Consider the following 22518-nt stretch of genomic DNA (forward strand, 5'->3'; position numbering starts at 1 on the left):
ACATGATATACATCTTTTTTCATGAAACACATTTATGTCAACGGTTCCGCTACGTTACCAACAGCATTTCTGCCAACTTCTGCCAACTCTTATTTATAATTGTGTTTTATGGAAGTGTGTTCATAGATGTGTCTAATAAAAATGTCTTTTTTATAACTGTGTTTAATAGAAGTATCTTTATAGATATATTTTCTGGATGTGTCTCTTTATATATGTATTTAAAATATATTAATTATTAGACACATCTACGAACACACTTCCATAAAACACAAATATAAATAAGAGTTGGCAGAAGTTGGTAGATAATATGTTGGTAACCTATACTTTCCTTATGTCAATTAAAAGTCATTTTCACTTCTTCCTATAGGAATATTGGAAACTTATTCATCAAACAATAACATGCCAGAATTTTCAAGTGTTCAAGATTTTCAAGAAGTGGGGCCATTCAGGTTTGCTCAAAGCCTATAGATTCAAGCTCGCATAAATCCCTAAGCACCTTTGTAGGAAGATTGTAGCACTATTGTTGTCAATTTTGGTCATTCAGAAACATCTAGTAGGCGCAGCTGCTTTGACAAGTATTCTACTCCATTGATGGATTGCAACCCACATAATTTGAATAGATACAATTCTTTTAAGTTCCAAGAATCTCCTTATTATTAGCTTCATCATCATGGGAGGACAATATATTTTTGAGGGTTTCATCACAGTAATACTTTACATCCATTGTTTCCAATTTGGCTGTCTTCTCAAACATTCAATTAGATACTCTGCCTACATCCATTGTTTCCAATTTGGGTGTTTTCTCAAATATTCAATTAGATACTCTGCCCATCATCATCAAAAAGGTAAATTAGTTTATTCAAACTCTCAAGATTTTCATCCTTACATTTTCTCAACCATCTATTCTTAATATATAAAAGTAGATACATAAGCATGCACCATCTTACTTTTGAGATATTTCTTTTCTCCTACTAATGTCATGTCAGCAATATTGCTTACTTGCCACAACTTTAGAATCAACCACTCAATTTTTGCCAAATCAACTATTATTTCTAAATCAGCAAAAAAATAAAATATACAAATAAAAAAACTAAAAAATATAATCCAATAACTTTGTAACCTCCAAATACATTGAATTCATATTCCTATATTTATTATATCTTACCGTTATAAACAATACAATAAATTTATAACCGCAACAATTAATTTATAAATTAAAAGTTTAAAAAATGAAAATTATATTTTATTATTATAATTATATTTATTATAATCATTTTAATTTTTGCCAATGAATTATACCTCAAATGGCATAGTCTCCCATATTGGTCGTGAGTTCGAGTCTCTGTATCTTTGGTTAAAAAAATAATCATTTTAATTTTTAGAAGTAACACAAGGTATAAAGAACTATTATTATAGTTTTTACTTATTATTAAAAATAATTCTATTTTATTTTACCAATATAAATTTTGAAAAGAATATTTGAAAATTAAAAAAAACAAATTTATTAAAAGAGTATCAAAACGAAACAAAAAAATATGATATTAGACATACATTTTCATATTAGATACAAATAAAAAACTAAAAAATAGAATCCAATAAATTTGTGACCTCCAAATACATTAAATTCATATTTCTATATTTATTATATCTTACTGTTATAAATAATACAATAAATTTATAACCGCAATAATTAATTTATTAATTTTTATAAATAACTCACTAAAGGTAATAAACATTCATATTACAAATGTCATAATAATATTATTAATCATAATAAATTTTACGTTATAGGTATTTAAATTCTATACCATTTAAACTACATATATAAGTCTCTTATTACTATTCCTTCACATAACATCAAATTTAGCACAAAAAAATTTATTTCCGAACTACAATGAGAATCTGATGATCAGGTATGACAAAAAAAATCACAACATGCATCATACATTCATACTTACTCAAATACCATATACCTAATGATAACATAAATTGAATATTGAAATAAGAAAAGATCTTCACAATTTTAGCAACTATAAATAAAATTGATGACAAATTAGGATGGAAATATGTTAAATGTAAAAAGTGTCAGAAGAAAACATATAAAAAAAAGAAACAACTACATTTGTGGCACATGTAATCAAACACCACAATATCCAACAATAAGGTAACTCTATATATTTTTCATAATCTCATCTATCAAATTATTAGTTGCTAGCCCAATACTTATTTTAGGTTCAGAATTCAATTAAAGATTTTAAATCAAAGTGTTACAACAATTTTTGTACTATTTGATGGCGACGCAAAAAACTTATTGGGCACAACTGTTCAAATCTAATGACATTTCAGAAAAATAATGACATTGAAGCACCACCCTATCAAGAGATTAAGGAGAAAGAAAACCATACAAATTCAAGACACAACTTCGAAAGAAGAATATGCATACAAAGATGGAACCAAATAACACAATAGAAAGTGTATCAAACTCAACAATTCATAAAAAACATGTCTTTGCAAGAACCTACGACAAAAAGAAGAAAGCACCAACTCTAACAACCAACAAAAAAAAAGAGGACGAGCGCCACATAAGATGACTAAGTCCATCAACTAAAACAAATACAAAAATCAAACCACTAAATAAAAATGTCACTTTGTACAACTCCAACATCCAAATCTTTTGTACTACAAATTATTTAAAATAAAACACATTTTAAATTTAGCTTCAATTTACACATATTTAATTTATTTCTACAAAATTTAACAATTTTTAATATTTATTATATACTATCATTAATTTATTGTCCAGCGCATCACGCGGGTCTAGTGAACTTAAAGCTTGAATGTGTCTCCAATACAGAGTCAAAATTTCCATCTTGGAAATATCATATGACAGAAAGAGTTTATAAGTATAAATAACTGTTTTGAAGCTTATGATTATAAATATTAATGGTGTACACAGGTCTGGTTGAGTGAGGCTAGTACAACGAGAGAAGTTTTCATCTACAAGCCTAAAAAAGTTCCAACAGTCCAAAGTTATGTTGCCTATTATTATTTAGTTTTCAATTGGTCACTTTTTTCTTTCTTTGGCTGTAAGATATTTATGATTATAATTTAAGAAGTTAAATTAAGAATTTAAAATGATATGCACTCTTTTCAAAATTTATGATCTTATTCAAAATTGTATCATACATAGAATGTTGTTACATTATACATTGAAAGTTCCACCGAGGTTTTATTTCTGCTCGGCCTATGTTAGTGATGCCTCATTAAAACCTCAAATGGTAAAACACTAATACCTACCCAAATAAGAGGAAAAAGAGTACCCTCACCAAACATAATTTAAGTAATAATCATCACTAACAATTCACAAACATTTTCTATGTGATGCAATGCCAATGATCATGCAGTCTCTCCTCCTACAAATATCTTTTGCATCCAAGAAGTTGGCACCTTTGGCTCTTCCGACCATTTCCACACATTCAGCAAACCAGACCCATCTCCAGTGAAGAAGAGTCCACCAGGACCTATCTCGAAGGATCGAACTTCTCGTCTTGTAAATAGTCGACCTCTCTCTAAAAACCTGTAGAAGCAGGCACAGTAGGTAGCTAAAACAGCAAGAAAAAACAAGCCCCACATAACACAGACATTGCAGCAACAGTAGCAAGACAATTAGATGAAAGCTTTATGGTTACTCACGTCGGCAATTCATACATGCGAACTGAATTGTCTTTGCACGAGCAGAACAATATTGGCTTGGCGTCTGCAGCAGTCATCCCATATAGTTCAAGAATAGCCTGTAATAAAAATATAAATTGGATAAACCAATCACCTCCTTCATCAATAAAATTAAAATATCAACTTAAACATATTTGTACAGAAATGTTAGTGGTTAAACAACTTACATTTTCGTCAGTGAGTGTATGCCACTTTCAGAGTTCCCTCCTCAGTGCACACCCAAACATTGACTGTGCAATCATATGAACTCGATAATAAGTAATCTTCCCAACAAATAAGTGATGTGACTACATCGGCATGCTCGTTAAGTGTCATTGTGCACTGTAATGTATCGAGGTCCCACACCTATAGATAGCAGAGTAACAAATATCTCAGACCCACTATTAGTTTAGAAAAGAGAATGAAACAAACAATTGCATGTGTATACCATGAAGACTGATCATGACCATATTATAAATCTAAAAGCTTTGCATGAAACATATATCTCATGTTGAAATAAATAAATACACAAACTGCTAGTTTATAGCAAACAGTACCTTGATGCTATGGTCCATTGACCCAGAATAAAGCATCTTGTAGCATCCAATAGCAAGACAAACCACCGGTTTAGTATGACTACTTAGTGTTGCAACCAGTTCGAAAGGAGACTCAGGTTTGGGATTAGAGCTGTATCTCCAAGCATAAATAACACCATCCTGCAATTTAAATAAACAGATTATTTTAAAACTAATAGACAACAGAGCTAGCTGAAATGTGACAGTTCTGATCAAACAACAACAGTAGCAAATGGCTAACTATAAACAAAGGTTGAATTACAACAACCATAAGTCACGACAATGAAATTTACTTCTGCTCCAGCAAGGAGGATATCATTGCCAACATTCAAGGAAAGGACTTGCCCTTTAGGTCCATCAAGAGTAACATCTGCACCCGTCTGAATATTCCATGCCTTAACAACAACCACCATCAAATTATAAATTTGCAGTTAAAGCTCCTAGACATAAGATATCATTATTACAATAAAATTGATGAGTTTGGAAAACTCTAAGCTAACATTTTTGATGACTAAACATCATTAATTTGATTAATTGCAAAAATATTAATATGTTGATTAAATTAATTTTTGCTATGCAGGTTCTGTTTGGGCCGAAAATAAAAGAAAAATGTTGCAAGCCCAATTATATTGAAAACACATTCAGCATTGATACAAAATTAATTTGATCCTATGGCTGAATTATTATTCTTGTTATTGGGCCAGAATTGATCTTAATTAGCCCAAATCAACTTTGATGGAAAGATCCAATGCTTGGTCCGAAACTTATTGTGAAAGGAAGCAAAATTGCTTCTTGCCTCCAACGGATCCCATTCCTTCTTTTGGATGGATTTCAAAATTTAATTTGCTAGCATTGGAAACATGAGAGAGATTGTCATTGATATGATTGATGGCATTAAGGCTACACGCTACTCAGGGAAGTAAAAGCAACTCTTTCAATTAATTTGTTTAATTCATTTAATTGCTTTTCTTCCAAATTGTTTCTTCTCTCTCATCTTTTCTTTCTTCTCTTTCGGTCATTACACAGCAAACCATGGAAGCTAAGCCTAGCCACCGAAGAGAGGAAGATGCACGCTACAAGACCATCGAAATGATGGCAAGAAAAAGAAAACTAAAAGTATGCTGTGGCTAAGATTCTCATTCACTTTTGGTAAGATTTGGTGATGAGATCTTGGCTTCTCCATACCAAAAATGGTTGAAGAAGATTTCGGCCAGTAAGGAGAAGATCTTTGGAGGGATGGCTTGTTTCTGATCTTGCTCAACCACCACAGAAGGTAGCTACAGTGGCTACGTGATGGAAGAGGCAGAGATAGGAGCAGATGAAGCTATCATCATCATGAAGCATCAAGGGCCAGAAGTTCACCTTGGAGAGCAAGAAAAGATGAAGGGCTCGGATTGATGAAGATTTGTGACCAATGAAGGACTAGAGGTAATTGCATGTTGGTTTTTGTATGGGTTATCTCTTCTCTCTCTCTGGCCGAACCGGTTCTGTTTTGAAGAAGAAGAAGTTTAGCTTGGTTTGTTTGATTTCAACCTTGAAGGCTTCTCCCTATAAGTAAGGGTGAACAATCAGGGTTTGATTCAAGGAGTGAGAGTGCAAGGCACAGTGTTCTCAGAGCTACCTAAGCTAACATATGTTCTTCTCCTTCAATGTATTCTGTTTTATATTTTTCTGTTTAATTTTGTCATGTCAAAGTCTCATGGAAAAAGACAAACAGTGAGGTTTGTAAGAAAAAGCCATAGAGTGGAAAAAGGCAGAGAGTGCAAAATTAAAAGAAAAAGCCATAGATGTCCTTAGAGTTCCTTTGTACATCTATGTTGTGTTTCATGATTCTGTGGGAATTCCCTTGTAAGTTGGGTTAGCACTTTACAGTTGAAGCTTAGCAGTGACCAAGTCAAGTTCAGTTTTGGATTTAGATTCTGGACTTGTCCCGGATAGGAAGAGTAGTTCCTAGGGAGAATTGGTGTCTGGTGATGGAGACTAGATGTAGGCTACACTACACTTAGCAGCTGAACCATGATATATCTGGGTGTAATTTTATCTCTTTTCTACTCCATTTCTGTTTCTGCTGCACAGGAGATAAAACTGAAAAATATCTCGTGCCGGGTCACGAGATAAAAAAGAAAGTCTCGTGGCTGGATATGAGACAAAAATCAAAAAGTCTCCAGAAGTTGCTTCAAAGACCAGCAAATGTTATTAAGTGAAAAAGGGACTAAGATTCAACCTCCCATTCTTTTAGCCAGTGATAAACCATAAAAAATAAGAGGAAGTGTGAGCTTACCTTCACAGCATTTTTCACGCCGCCAAAAATCCATGGGCCCTCCGATATGAGCGAGGTAACTTCAGAATTAAGATGGATCATGTTAACACAATGGCCAGTGTTGCAATCCCATGCCCGAACTGTGCCATCAGTGCTACCAGAATAAAGCTTATCTGAACCAGCAGGTAGTGCAATTCAAGTGACAACCTGTCAACAAAATTTGAATATTAGCATAAATGAATCTAACTCAATGGCACTTATTAAGTAATTAGAGTAAACATCTATATCAAATAATAAAAGGTGAAATCAGACATCTATACCTTCTTGTGTTCATGAAGTTTTGCAAGTGTAGTAAACCCGTCACCATAAAACCATGAATGCAAATTCTGACACAGGTCACCATGCACACAATTGTCAGTCATCCAATATTTACAAATACTGCATGATTTCTCCATAGGAGACTTAGCAACAGTGGCCACTTCTTCCACACTTTCAGTCTTTTCAATGGATATAGCCTTTTGTTCACACTGGGTTGGCTTCTCAACAGACATAGCTTCTGATCCACACTCAACAGCCACTCGTGCACAATTTTCTGGCTACTTAAAGGCCTTGGGTGCGCAATTTGTTGGCTTCTTAACCGCGGAACTGGCCAACTTCTCAGCAGACCAATGTGGCTTCTTCGAATGCTTATATGTCATATTGGCATGATAGTATACATTGGATGGCAATGTCGGTAAGCTATGCGAAAATCTGCAAGGATTTCTGTTGCATCTCCTAGCTAGCCAGTACTTACAAAACTCAAACAACCCAATCAGAATAAGCTGCAGAATCCATTCCCTCCTCAAAACCCAAATTCTGCTTATCCCCCAATTTTCCATCAACACAATAACACCACTTGAGTATAATACAAGTTATGAACACTACAGAGAAAATAACTTTCATAACAACAATAATTTACACTCGTTTGATAAGAAATCAAACAAACCCTCTCATATAATTTAATCTTGCTCTCCAATCAGTCAAACTACTGTATCTCAGACGATAATGAAATTAAATGGAACCCTAAAATAAAAATCCTAACTTTCCTCCAGGGAATGGCGTGGAGCTTCGGCGAGGTCAATCCAATCGGAGAGAACAACTCTTCACGCACATCATCCATGGCAAAAAAGAAAGAGAAAATAGCGCAAAATTCTAAAGAAGGTAGCGTGCTAGGAAGCAAACCTGAGTTAAGAGTAGGATTGAGATCCGAAGGCCCAATAAAACTAATAAGAATTAGAATCACTGAATCAGAGTAGAGATTCAGCGAAGAAGAAAGTGTTTGTATAATAGTGTAAAGGAAAATTGGAAGCGACATGAGGTCCTTTATTTATAGGTTTGGTTGACGGTGGGAAGTTACAAATGTTAAGATTTTAGCGGTTTGGCCGTTTGGGTAAATCAGAAAAAGATTTCATAAGATCAGAAATTAAATGGCTATTTTTTTTGTTATAGAGATCTAGGATGTGTTATGTCTAGTTATGAAGCACCTATTGTTTTTTATATTGGAATAGCAATGGTGTTTTTTTGAAATGTGGACGGTTGGGGTGTTATTCTCAATTGTGGAATCGTTTAATTAGAGAAGCAGAAATTGGATCGTCTGATTTGTGGGTGGTACAGAAATTAGATTGAAATATTTCTGTTAAAAAATCGAAAAAATTTGAGATACAGAAATCGGATCTTCGGATTTGTGTATCTTCCACACTTTTAAAAAACACAAAACTAGAAGTCATTCCACCTTACTAGTTTGGAGGAATTGTACATGAGCAACATCTCCACTGAATGGGAGAGTCATGACAATGCTAGTCTTTCAGAGTTAGGGAATCTGAATCTATCAAATATTGACTTACAAATCCCAAGCGTTGACCGTTTGCCAAAGGATTTTTTTCAATAATTTGCATAGTTATAAGATTGTCATTGGCTCTTCAAACAGACATCTAGAATTAAAAGATTGATTTGTTTTTTCATATATAATTTCAGAATCAACCATATTAGGTATATACCAAAATCAGTCACCAGTGTAGCATACATATTGAAATACAAAATACATTAAAAATGAGTTAAACTATACATGTATTTATAGACAAATACACGATGGCTGATTTTGGTCTGCATGTTTGTTTCAGAATATATCTTTGATTCTTGGATCGAAATTACTAATTTTTTGTGTTGCTTCATAGGTTAAATTTTCCAAATTGGAGAAAATTGAGTTGTCCTCCATCCAAATCCACCAACTATGGATCGGCCAAAAGCCACCTTTTGCAGAATTGGTACACTTGGAAGTGAAGGGTTGTGGGAATTTGGAATTTTTATTATTATTATCTATGGCTAGAAATATGGTGAAACTACAAAGCCTTTCTGTAACGGAATGTCACAAGATGAAACTCATCTTTTCAAAAGAACAAGGCAGTACTGATGTTAAAAAGAAGGTATGTATAAGTTTATATTTGTTGTTGTTAATTTTAACCCAGATCACAATTGAAAACCTTTGATCTTAGTGCTTAGTTGCTTATATGGCCATTGGCTTAATTTTTGTTCCTTGCTGTTGTGAACTAAAACAGGAAACAATCTTTCCAAATTTGAAGAATATCGAAGTGAGTAACATGAAGAGTTTGAGTGAGATATGTGACTTTGAATTCCCTGTAGATTCCTTTGTCAAGTTGGAGACAGCAGTTATTAATGAGTGTGGTAAATTGAATCATGTTTTTACTCATGACATGGTGGGAATATTTGAACATTTAAGCAGCTTAAGAGTTACTAATTGCAAGTCAATAAAAGCTATATTTAACCTGGATGGGAAAAATAAGCTTGCTGGTACTAGTAGGTATGCAATAATCAAATTGCAAGATGTTCATTTACAAACACTCCCAAAATTGGAGCATTTGTTTAACTGGAAGAAAGATCGGCCAGAAGGGAACTTTAACTTGAAGAATCTACAAAAGATATGGGTTCAAGAATGTGGCAGGTTGGAAAACATATTTTCTTTTCCTGTAGCCAAGACTATTGAAGATAATCTTGAATACCTTGTGGTGTCAGATTGTTCTCAATTGAGGGAAATTGTAGCTGAGGAAGAAGATGCCAATAACCCAAGTAATACTATTGAGTTCACCAAACTGGCAACAGTCAAATTTTTGAGACTACCAAAATTTAAGAGATTCTGCCGAAGAGACTATGAATTAAAGTTGCCAGCATTGAATGACTTGTCTATTGAACTTTGTGACAAGTTGGAACCACATTTCCAGAGAGACACCACATATGCACAAAGAAAGCCTATGTATTATTTTGAAGAGGTAGATAATGCCTTAAAACATTTTATTATTAGTGGGCTAGCAATGGAAGTTGGTGATGGACGAAGGACACTGTTTTGGGAAGATAACTGGGTCCAGGGTGGTCCTCTGAAAGCGCGTTTTCCAAGGCTCTTCTCTGTTTCAAACAAGCAAGGATTTGTGATAGGGGATTGTGGGTTCTGGGATGGGTTAGAGTGGATTTGGAATTTCCATTGGAGGAGGGAGCTGTTTCAATAAGAGTTGGAACTAGTTCACCAACTTCATGATATGTTAAGACCAGTGGAGCTATCAGCTGACAGAGAAGATAATCTTGTTTGGAAATTTGATAATAAAGGTATTTTTTTACTAATTCTTTTCTGCAATTGTTGCAATCGGAGACTCTTTCGGAGGAGATTACGAGTTATAGCTTCACAAGTTCGATCTGGAAAGGGTTGGTTCCGCCTAGAATTGAACTGTTTGGTTGGTTTGTTTTAGTCGATAGAGTGAATACTAAAGAAAGGTTGAGTAGATTAGGCATAACTCGCCAGCATGATAGTATTTGTGTCTTCTGTTAAAAGGAGATCGAATGTGTTCATCATTTGTTTGTGTTCTGTGAGTTTACGTGACAGGTGTGGTGTGTCTGGTTGAGATGTTTTCATAGAGATTGGGCTGTCCCAAGAAGCATTGAAGGCTTGTTTGAGAGTTGGAATGGAACACCTAATAGAAAAGAGGAGCAGAAGAGGTGGCTGACTGGGTTCTTTGCGATTATTTGGAACATCTGGTTGGAACGCAATAACAGAATTTTCAACAATAAAGAGGTAACTGTTGATGTCATACAGAACAGGACGTTTTTGAGCTACAAGGAGTGGACTGGTATTGATCCTACTAGTTGTTGATGACAATGTCGGAGATGACATAGGATTGTCAATTTTGTGTTTAGATTTGCTTTTGTATTTGTCTGTTTTATGCTCCACTCTCATGTGTCGAGCTTCATTTGTTTCAAAAAAAAAAACATTTTATTATTATTTTTATTCCATAGAAAATTTGAGCACATAAAATTTATAGCTAAGATATATAAATAACTAAAACTCTACCTTAATTCTTCTTTTGGTTATTTATCTTTATAGGCGCTCAATGAGTTGAAGTCCTTGCAAATTGGGTCACGGCATGCAAAGTTGTTAAGTAACTATGACTCCCGAATGGACAAATTAGAAGAACTTTATTTTTCTCGATTGGATAGTATTAATGTCCTATATGCTTTCCTTCACAGCAATCCAAACTTGATGAGCCTTTGGTTGAATAGATGTTATTTTCAAACATTGGTTCCTCTTAAAAGGCCTCCTTATATTGAAAGATTGGGGGTTGTTCCAAAGCTGAAAGGCTTGAATTTAATGGATTTACCATATCTTGAGGGCATCGGCTTTGAACGAGACGCGATTCTTCAGATGATTGAGTCATTGACTTTAAAGGATTGTCCACGTTTGAAGACTCTAGCACCTTCCTCTGTATGTCTCTCTCACTTGACAAAGCTGGAAGTAGTTGGCTGCAAAGGACTAAAATATTTAATATCACCATCCACGGCAAGAAGATTGGGTCAACTTAACACCATGAAGATAATCAACTGTCAATCTTTAGTGGAAATTGTGTCATGTGACAGAGAAAATTTAGGTGAGGTTGACATCATTTTTGAACAACTGACAACTCTTGAGCTTGTGGCATTAGACAGCCTACAAAGTTTTTGTAGTTTCAAGAGTTGTTCCTTCCATTTTCCGATATTGGAGAAATTCATGATGAATGTCTGCCCCAAGTTAGAAAATTTCTCTCAAGGAGTCAGTAACACTCCGATTCTGCAAAAGGTGTATCTTGATGATGACAAAGAGAAGATGAGATGGTATTGGAAGGAGAATTTACAAGATACGATACAATATATATTCAAACACAAGGTACATCTATATATGGATAAACTATTTCAATTTCTTCATCATTCTTTTGATAGTTTTCTCTTCTTCTCCTCATTTACTTTAAAGATTAAAATTAACAAATTATTTACTTAATTAAGATTATGTTTGAATTTCTGTTACAAAATAATAGAAAAAAGTTCCACATAAAGAGGAAGTATTTGTAAATTTGATGTGTTTCATTTTTCTTTTTCTCCCTACTTTATTCATGGGATGGAAAATAACACAAAAGGGATAGTCTACGAAATTATATATATATATATATGTCGTGAGTCTAGAGAGTTGATTATTAGAAAAATATATTATGGTTACTTAGTATATTAGCTGATATAGTGTGCTCATCACATTGCTGAATGTAATCAATGTATGATGGTGAGTAGAAGTTAGTTTCTAACGGTTAATTTACGATAGTTAGAAAGTTGTTTTGCTTAACCAGAGTTAGTTGATAGGAGTAATTATCATAGTTAGTATAAATACTGGAATATGCAGCTTGTATCATTTGAGATTCTTCATTCTGCTTGTTGAGCAAGTTAACTTTTACTCTCATTGATCCTTTCTCTCTGCCTCTCTTCTGTCGCCAACTCTCCATTACAGCAACCTCTACATTGTTCTGTTCAAGCTTTTGTCATAGTATACCATTAATAACCATTAACCAATTTATTTAAGGTGGTTTGATAAAGTTTTTATTTTTGAAAAATAACTTTTTAAAAGTTATAACACTTTTATTTGATAAAATAAATTAAAAATTCTTTTTAATAAGTATAAACAATAATAACTATATTTGGTAAAATAATTTTTAAAGTTTAAGAAAAACATAATAGACATAAATATTAGGGTACATTTAAATATTTATTAATATACGGTAATGCTAAAGAGACAAAAAAAAAACCGAACTTGCCTTATTTAGCATTAATTAATTGTTTGCTAAATAAGACAAGTTATGACTGTTTTTGGCTAATTTTTTTTTGTTAACAAACATTTCTGATTTCTTCAATCCCTTATCTCCTTTTTAAAGTTTTTGTTTAGCTCTCTACTTCACTAAAGTCCAAAGAGTCATAATTCGTTTAGAGTCTACGCATTCAATTTTGCAGTGTAGTATAATTGTATAAATGTCATATTACTGAACTAATCATGAACTTATCATATGTTCCCAGGATTTTTTCGAATGCATGGAGGAAATAAGTGTGATTGAACATCTTGATTTTCTGGAACCATTCTGGGAAAGTAACAAAAGCCTACAAGAAGACTTGTTTGACAATTTGAAAACTTTAAAGCTGCAGCGTTGTGACTTCAAATCATATGCAATCCCATCCAATGTTCTTCTTTCTTTGAAGATCTTAGAAGAATTGGAAGTGGATCAGTGCTCCACTATACAAAGCATATTTGAAATGGACAACACTAAGATCAAGGAAACATCATTCCAGCTGAAGAAGCTGACTTTAACTGGGCTACAAAATGTGACGCATGTGTGGCAACATGAAAAACAGGGGATTCTGGGCTTTCAAAATCTGCAGCAGGTGACAATCTTAGGTTGTGGCGAATTGAAAGCTGTGTTTCCATTATCATTGGCCAGATATCTTAAAAAGCTCGAGGAACTCGCTGTAGCACAATGTGAAGAGTTGCTTGAAATAGTTAGAAAGGAAGAGGAAGCAATGGAAAGAACAGAAAATTTTGAGTTTCCGAATTTAACCACGCTAGCACTGTGTCTTTTGCCCCGATTCAGTTACTTTTACTCGGCAAATTTCATTTTGGAGTGCCCCAATTTAAATGAGTTACAGGTGTTTGGATGTAGTGACGAGTTGGAACTGTTTCACTCTCATCAACAATTTCTTGAAGATCCCAGCAGGAGACAACTCCTCTTCACCAATAAAGATGTAATAAATATTCTTTTTACCTATTATTTTCGGGTAAAATATATTTTTGTCTTTGAAGTTTGCTAAAAAATTTAAAAATATTCTTAAATTTTATTTTGTTTCAAAAATTTTCGATTTACATCAAATATATCCTTGGCAACTAAATTTAAAAAAAAAATTAGGACTAATCTAACAATAATGCATGATAAATATATTTGATTTGCTTATGTTAAATGTTGTTCTTGTGTAGTTATTCTTGAATTGGTTATAATTTTTTTTTTAAAAATTAGTCGTTAGGGATAAATTTGATGCAAATCGAAATTTCTAGGACAAAATTGAAATAAAATAAAATTTAGGGGTATTTTTAAAATTTTTAGCAAACTTTAAGGACAAAAAATATACTTTATCCTTTTTCTTTCTGTCTTAATAAATAATTATTAGAAAATTTTGAATCAAAAGTAATTTAAAAATTATATTTTTAAATAATTCTTAATTAGGTGAAGATAGAAAGTTGCATAATAATTTGGATTTTGTAAGGAGACTTTGTAAAGAAGACAAAATATTAATAATTTATAAAAAAGTTATGAGCTTATTTGTATTTAATGTTAAGAGTTTTGCTATGTTACTATAAGTGCTTAGTTTTTTCCTTAACAACATAACTTGTTAGTTATTAGTAAGACCTTTGATGTTATTGAAAATTTTAAAATTCTATTCTTGTTTTTTTTTTAATTATAAAAAATCGTTTTATTTTTGTATTCTTAAACATATTTACAGTATAAATTATGTGTATATATTATTATTATTTTAATTAATTATTTATTTTAAATGTTCACTTAAATCAAGAATTAATTAAAATATATTGAAGTCTTATCGTCGCACTATAGTATACACATTATATTTGTACTTCTTTTTCGCTCTCTGTTTCTGTTATTTTTGTCCCTCACACCCCTGACCCTTTCTTTCATATTTGTGCTTCCTTTAATAGGCTATTTCCAAGGTGGAGAAGTTAATGCTCAATCAAAATCACACTTTGGAATTAAGTTCATGGCTTGGACAATCTATGAATCAAGGCCTTCCGTGTTTAAACGAACTTAACCTTGTTGACTTTGATGAAGAGAAGAACAATGATGTCAGAGAGAACTCTACTACACCATTAGAGATACTAGACAAGACACCCAATTTAGAGATCATTGAAATATATGGCAACCATTGCAAAACCATCAATATTCCTGAAGCGGCTAAGAGGATACTTGACTTGAAAGAATTGAAGTTGTGGTCACTATCTGAGCTGAACTCCATTAGTGGTCTAGAGTACTTGTTAAAGCTGCGGCTATTACAGGTTTATGAATGTCCAAAATTGACAACGTTAGGACAATGTTGCTCCAATCTGAAGGAATTGCATATAGAGGGGTGTCATGGATTGCAGTGTTTATTCACATCCTCCTCAGCAAAAATGCTGATACAGCTTCAGGAGCTGAAAGTTTTGTACTGTGATTCATTGAAAGAAATAGTGGGAAAAGAACAGCAAAGTGATGAAACAACTACAGTTTCTGCAGTTGAATTCAAGCGGCTAGGGAGGATAAGTCTTGTATCTTTGGAAAGGCTGGAATGCTTTTATTCAGAGAATGGCATTTTGAAGTTACCTTCTTTGATTTCTGTGGAAATTGAGCAGTGTCCCAGGATGAAAATTTTCTCTCAAACAGCAATACATGTGGAACCTTCTAGACCAATTCAAGTTTCTTACCACTCATCAAATGATGATTTGCTCTTCTGCAATGATCTAAACGTCGCTGTTGCGTGGAAGTCTCTACAACAGGTAAACACTTTTGAATTTATCTTCTGGCTTCAATGTTGCTTCCAAATTTGTGTAGCCAAATAATACTTTTATCATCTTATAATAGTATTGTCTTTTTCTGAATATAACAAAACTCAGGAATATCATCTTACTCTCCGCAATCACCCGGAGTTGAAAGATTTATGGCTTGGTAAAATGCATTTCCCAGAGGTCTCATACTCTAGTTTCGATTATTTGAAACTCTTGGAAGTGGAAGGCTGTGAATTCTTAACAACTGCAATACCATTTCATTTATTTCCGTTACTGGGGGGATTAGATACATTGAAGGTGCGGGAATGCAATTCTGTTGAGACAATATTTGAAGTAAAAGATACACCAAACATGATTGTTATTCCTTTGATGATAATGACTTTAGAGAAACTTCCAACCCTGAGGCATGTTTGGAACAAAGATCCTGAAGGAAAGCTCAGTCATCCAGATATAATGAAGATTATTGTTGATGAATGTAAAAGCATAAAATTCTTGCTCCCAGAGTCAGTTGCCAAGGGTGACATAGAAAGGTTAGAAGTGAAGAATTGTGCGGCGTTAGTTGAAATTGTCGCAGGAGATGAATTAGGTGTAAACAAACAGATCAGCATGAACATGTTCCCCAATCTATCCAGTCTAACTCTCTGGAATTTGCCAAATCTGAACTTCCTTTATCATGGAAGGCAAGAACGTGAATTTTCATCATCAAATGCATTACTGCCATGGCATTTGTTACCTTGCCTTCATAAATTGGAAGAGTTGGTGGTTGGGAAATGTGGTTCCTTTGAAACAATATTTGATGTGGAAGATGCACCAAAAAATGATGAAAATGCAAACATGATTACTGTTATTCCTTTGAAGAAATTGACTTTGGAGCATCTGCCAGCTCTGAGGAAAGTTTGGAACAAGGATCCTAAAGGAAGTGTCAGCCTTCCATGTCTGGAGGAAGTGGTTGTTATTGATTGTAAAAGCATAAAGAATTTGCTCCCAATATCGATTTCCATGGGTAGCATACAAAAATTAGATGTGAGGAACTGTGAGGAGTTAGTTGAAATTGTTGCAAACAATGAAGCAGCCACTGAAGAAACAAATAAAGAGTTTAGTATGTTCCCTACGTTAACATCGTTGACGCTGCGGGATTTGCCAGATCTTACACACATTTATGCTGGAATGCAAATTCTAAATTGGCCCGAGCTAAGAGAACTGGATGTTTATCATTGTAAATTGCTGAAGAAATTTGCACCAGATAGTATTGCTTCAGCTGGAAAGGTAAGAAAGCTCTTGCATTAATAATATTCATAACCTCTTATAGTCTTGTTAATGTGAAAGTCCTAGTTTGAATAGACTTGACTTTATTCATCATACATAAATATTATTTGTATGCTAAAATTAGTTATTATATATTTGTGTTTAAATATATATGTAGTTTGATTTATTTTTAATGTGTAATTTATATTTTAATGTGTATTCTAATGTACACCTAATATAATTGTATATTATCTAGAGATACTCAACGAGAATGCATGTGTCAATTAATTAATCATCCTAGTTCTGTAAACTCGTGAATGCTTCTGTTAATTTTATTATAAAGGTTTACCCATTTCATCAATTATCTTCTCATCGTAGCCTTGTCTTTCTTATTAACTTTGAATCCTAGGATGTTACCCCTCACTTGGAGCGACTGTCACTGGACATGGAAGGTGTGAAGATGCTTGAGAAAGTACTACTTCATCTGGACAACCAAAACATAAAATATCTTAAATTGCAGGGCTTTGATGAGTCAGATGCATTTCCCTTTGAATTCTTTTCAAAGGTGCCACTGCCCAATATTGAGATGCTTGCGGTGGTCGACAGTGCTTTCAAAGAGATATTCCCTTCAAAACTGCCTGGCACAGAAAACTATGCTAAGATCCTTTCACGGCTTAAGAAATTGGAACTCAGGAATCTACACAAGCTTGAATCCACTGGATTAGAACTTCTCACCTGGGTAGCCTCCTCTAATCTGACATGGCTCGAAGTAGAGTGTTGTGCAAGTTTGAAGCTTTTGTTTACTTCTTCAACCGCCAAATATGTTGTTCAACTGCAACATTTATACATTTCCAACTGTGAAGCACTGGAAAGTGTAATAGTGGCTTATCAACTACATGACGATGATGATGATGATGTCATCACATTCCAAGAGCTCAAGGAATTGTCTCTTAGCAAGTTACCAAAACTTGAGAACTTCTGTACTGGAAAGTCAACCTTGAATTTCCCAGTTCTGAAGGACGTCATGGTTACTGAATGCAACAGAATGGAGTATTTGTTCACATTCTCAACTGCCAAAAGCTTGAAACTGTTGAACAAGATGGAGATTTCCAAGTGTGAGTCATTGAAATCAATAGTAGTATTGGTAGTAGTGGCGACAGAAGAGGTAGATAAGCCACGTGAAAATCTCGCGTTCCCAAATCTCGAGAAGCTGTCTCTTAGCCAATTGCCAAAACTTGAAAGCTTTTTCGCGGGAAACTCAACTCTGAAAATCCAAAAGAATTGGGTTGAAGTTTGGATCAGTCAATGCAGCAGCATGAAAACTTTCTCACAAGGTGACGTGGAACTACCCTACCATCAAAACTTACGGAGGGTGTACATAGATGGAGTTCGTTTCTCGGAGGATAACCTAAATGCTATAGTCAGTGAAAAGTTTGAGAATCGAAGCAAGGAAGCAGCACTGATGAGTTAGCACAATCATAATTCAACATGTAAGTTTGATTCATCTTTTACTGAGAGAAGCATTATTATGCGTGTGTTTTTGTTCTGTTCGTTTCTTTTTCCTTATACCTACCTAATAAAGGGTTTGATGAACAAATTAAAGTACATACAGAATAACTGAAGAGATTAATTTTGTGAAATCCAAAGAAAATAATAATAATCATAAAAGAAAGATTGAAATGGTTATGGTTTCATTTTGATTTTGCATGGATACATTCTCATGTTTATGACAAATTAGAAAAACATAAAACTTAATCTTATGCAGTTACATATATTTCTTCTTGCTATGGGAAAGTTTTACTCAAAGTTTGGGCAGCAATCATTCAACTCAAATCCTGAAGAGTTTAGCTTCTTTCCATCTTAAAACTATTTTAACTTTTGGCGAATATCTAACATAATTGTTTACGAATTTTCCAAGGTTTTATGGGACACCGAATGCAGCAAGAGGATAGTGGAGTGATCCATCACATCACAGCAACAAATATTCAGGAGAAAACAAGGGGGATATTTTCTTTCCTGCATTATTATGCCAGAAGAAGTGTGTGATTACTTTTTAAGTGGTATAATTCTAAGTGTGTTTTATGAATAAAATTATATCTTGTATTTATATACAAGATGTAAGGTGTGTGTGGATTTGAAGTTATTGAACGTGTATTGTAATAGTTTTACATGATTGAAAGAGTGTGGTCAGTGTCGAAATTGTGAAAGATTATTGTAAGAAAAGATGCACTCCTTTATAATAGGCAACAACATTCTGATTGGATTATAGGCTACATAGACAATTGCCATTTCGAACTCTGTTTTCTCATGTTATGCTATACAAGTTTTTCTGTTCTAAAGAGATTATATATTCACCTTTGATCATGAATAAATGGAAGTTTGTTAACAAAAAAACAACCATCATTTTCTGAAACTATACACATCTTTTCACAAAAATATACATCAACTTTATTTACGAAACAATCATGTAGAAATACATCTACTTGGTGTGGTAAACTCTATTCTTACAACACTTACAACTTCAACTCAAAAGCATAACAACAACAACAAAGTTTTATCTCATTAAATGGAATCGGCTACATGAATCAAGCAACGTCATTGCATTCTATCATGTATCATGTAAACTGGTAAAATTACATATCACTTTTATTTATAAAAACATTCAATACCTTAAAAATCATACACACACTCAACGAAAAACAAATACATGATATACAGCTTTATTCATGAGACATATTTATGCTACTTGAAAGCCATTCACACTTCTTCCTGTAGGAACACAGGAAATGTATTCATCACAACACACTCTAACAGAAAAGAAATACCGCTTTATTTCTGAATATTTGTTGCCAACTTGCCATGATGTGAATATGTGGTCCACTTGTCCTCTTGCTACATTTGGAGTCCCATGAAACCTTGCAAACAAATTTCGTGAACTACTATGTTAGTCATTTGCCAAAAGTTAAAATAGCATCAAGAATGAAACATATTGTTTGTACTCATTTTTATAAGGTATGTAATTCACATGATAAGTCTCACATCCAATCCAACTATAAGGAAATATATGATAATTAACATTAACATAGCTCGTCAAGAAATACTTTCAAAAAATGTTGTCTAGTACCGAGATTCAGTGATTATTTTAATTCAAGTTTTCTTCTTCTTCTTCACCTTCTTCGTGCTTGGTTAAGTCACTGTCAACTTCGTCGCCTCTAAAATAGTGTTCGATTGCAGTATTCAGATCATCACTCTGGCAAAATTCTCCCTCTGTATCTTTCACCCCTTGTAGCTCGGGTGATCACACATTACCTTGATAGAAAGTTTGCATACCATTGCATTCAGTGATGAAAACTTCATGCAGTTGTGGAAATTTCAATTTTGACTTCCCCTTGGAAAACCTTTCAAGCTTTGGCAAGTTGCCAAGATATATAAATGAGAGCTTGGGGAACGTCATGTTTTCATTTCATTATCATCTCCATCTCTAACCATTACTGTGTCTAACAACTCACAGTTTGATATGGACATCTTTTTCAGTTCAGCAAAACCGTTAGCGGTTGAGGATGTAAACAAATACTCCAATCTTGCACAATCCTTTACGTTCAGTTGACTCAGTTTGGAGAACGAGACAGTGTATGGTGCCAAGTTCACCAAACAATTACATGCCAGAATTTTCAATTGTTCAAGATTTTCAAGCAGTGGGGACATCCAGGTTTGCTCAAAGGCTGTAGATTCTAAGCACCAGTGTAAGAAGATTATAACGCTATTGTTATCAATTGTTGGGAATAAGACACCATTCCCCCTTGAGAAAACACCTTTGACAGAGAAATAAAATAGACACAATCACAACACAAGAATTTAACGTGAAAACTCCAATTACCGGAGAAAAAACCACGGCCGTTGTCAAATGACAACCAGAGAATATCACTATGTGAAAATTGTTACAACACATAGACTTCTTTCTCTCTAACACCGGCACCCCAGTACACCCACACTCTCTCAAAGCAAATAACTAACTACACCTCACAACACTCTCTAATAAAAGAGTACAGAGGAAAAGAAAAATCAGATACAAGCTTAAAGTATTTCTGACTGGTGCAAAAACAAATGGAGAACTTAGCCTCATATTTATAACCTAGGCCACCCACTCCATTTGCTATCCTAAGTAATGTGGGACTAATTCAACCAAATTCTAACAATCTCCACCTTGATTGAAATAGTCACACATCTTCGGCTTCCATTGTCAACACCGACAATTCTTTGCTGCCATTGTCTATACCGACAATCATAGTTCAGAGAACTATCATACTCCACCATGAAAGTATACTCACTTGGAATTAGACCACTCTAAGCATTTCGCCTTGGTACAAATCGAAACCTTGCTGAAAATTCATGGTGCAACTTCCAAATTGGCTTTTCCTGGAAGTTCTTCAGCCATCGACCTAACTCCGCCACACACCTTGCATCTCAACGCCAACCAATGCCCGTGTGCAATTGTGAACCCGATTGCCACAACTTATCCTTATCCATGGCAGTGCGAAAATACCATGAGGATACTTCTTGTCTTCTAGAGAATATCATCTTCTCTCATAGAGAGAGCAACCAGAGATCTTCTCCTTCAACGCCTTGTGCAAACCTGATTGTATCAACACATCCTTGACTTGTATTTGCCACAAGGCAAAATTGATTTTTCCATCAAATTTCTCTATTTCAAGCTTCACAGCACTTGAATATCCTGACATTGTTGCAACCGTATACTGGAATAGTATAACTCAACTGTAGACCGTGCACTAGGAAGGGTCCCCAAGAAAGAGAGGTGGGTCACAATGGACACACTTAAATACCAAGTCTTTCCTTAGCCAGAACCTTTCCAAACTGCACTCTCACAGTGTCACACTGCCTTCCAGCAACAACAACAGCAACCAAAGATGAACCTCAAGCTACAGGACAAAATTCTTTTCTGATGTGGAAGGTCAGACTAGGCTGCAATCACAGAGCATACTAAGAATAAATCCCACCGAACCGAAGCTCTAATACCACTTGTTGGGAATAAGACACCATTCCCCCTTGAGAAAACACCTTTGACAGAGAAATAAAATAGACACAATCACAACACAAGAATTTAACGTGAAAACTCCAATTACCGGAGAAAAAACCACGGCCGTTGTCAAATGACAACCAGAGAATATCACTATGTGAAAATTGTTACAACACATAGACTTCTTTCTCTCTAACACCGGCACCCCAGTACACCCACACTCTCTCAAAGCAAATATCTAACTACACCTCACAACACTCTCTAATAAAAGAGTACAGAGGAAAAGAAAAATCAGATACAAGCTTAAAGTGTTTCTGACTGGTGCAAAAACAAATGGAGAACTTAGCCTCATATTTATAACCTAGGCCACCCACTCCATTTGCTATCCTAAGTAATGTGGGACTAATTCAACCAAATTCTAACAATCTCCACCTTGATTGAAATAGTCACACATCTTCGGCTTCCATTGTCAACACCGACAATTCTTTGCTGCCATTGTCTATACCGACAATCATAGTTCAGAGAACTATCATACTCCACCATGAAAGTATACTCACTTGGAATTAGACCACTCTAAGCATTTCGCCTTGGTACAAATCGAAACCTTGCTGAAAATTCATGGTGCAACTTCCAAATTGGCTTTTCCTGGAAGTTCTTTAGCCATCGACCTAACTCCGCCACACACCTTGCATCTCAACGCCAACCAATGCCCGTGTGCAATTGTGAACCCGATTGCCACAACTTATCCTTATCCATG

The 22518-nt window shown here is 34.4% G+C and overlaps 1 protein-coding gene and 1 pseudogene across 1 annotated transcript; one reads left to right on the forward strand and one right to left on the reverse strand.

The window, feature by feature from the left end:
* Nucleotides 1-3201: 3201 nt before the first annotated feature.
* On the reverse strand, nucleotides 3202-7863 carry LOC130960851 (zinc finger CCCH domain-containing protein 48-like; annotated as a pseudogene).
* A 1052-nt stretch (nucleotides 7864-8915) lies between these two features.
* On the forward strand, nucleotides 8916-15381 carry LOC130962529 (uncharacterized). The gene is made up of 8 exons (XM_057888734.1): nucleotides 8916-9008; nucleotides 9141-10054; nucleotides 10244-10325; nucleotides 10475-10663; nucleotides 10973-11788; nucleotides 12958-13677; nucleotides 14642-15239; nucleotides 15329-15381. The coding sequence occupies exons 1-8, from the start codon at nucleotides 8916-8918 to the stop codon at nucleotides 15379-15381; spliced, it is 3465 nt and encodes a 1154-aa protein (XP_057744717.1).
* Nucleotides 15382-22518: the final 7137 nt, after the last annotated feature.

This window comes from Arachis stenosperma, chromosome 2 (genome assembly GCF_014773155.1).
Source record: "Arachis stenosperma cultivar V10309 chromosome 2, arast.V10309.gnm1.PFL2, whole genome shotgun sequence".
NCBI lineage: Eukaryota > Viridiplantae > Streptophyta > Magnoliopsida > Fabales > Fabaceae > Arachis > Arachis stenosperma.

What these genes read in the sequence shown, in the direction of transcription:
- LOC130962529 (XM_057888734.1), top strand. Translation starts at nt 8,916, where the DNA reads ATGGTGAAACTACAAAGCCTTTCTGTAACGGAATGTCACAAGATGAAA. An exon ending in TCCTCTTCACCAATAAAGAT is followed by an intron (nt 13,678 to 14,641) that starts GTAATAAATATT and finishes TTCCTTTAATAG; the next exon opens with GCTATTTCCAAGGTGGAGAA. An exon ending in CAAGCGGCTAGGGAGGATAA is followed by an intron (nt 15,240 to 15,328) that starts GTCTTGTATCTT and finishes GAAATTGAGCAG; the next exon opens with TGTCCCAGGATGAAAATTTT.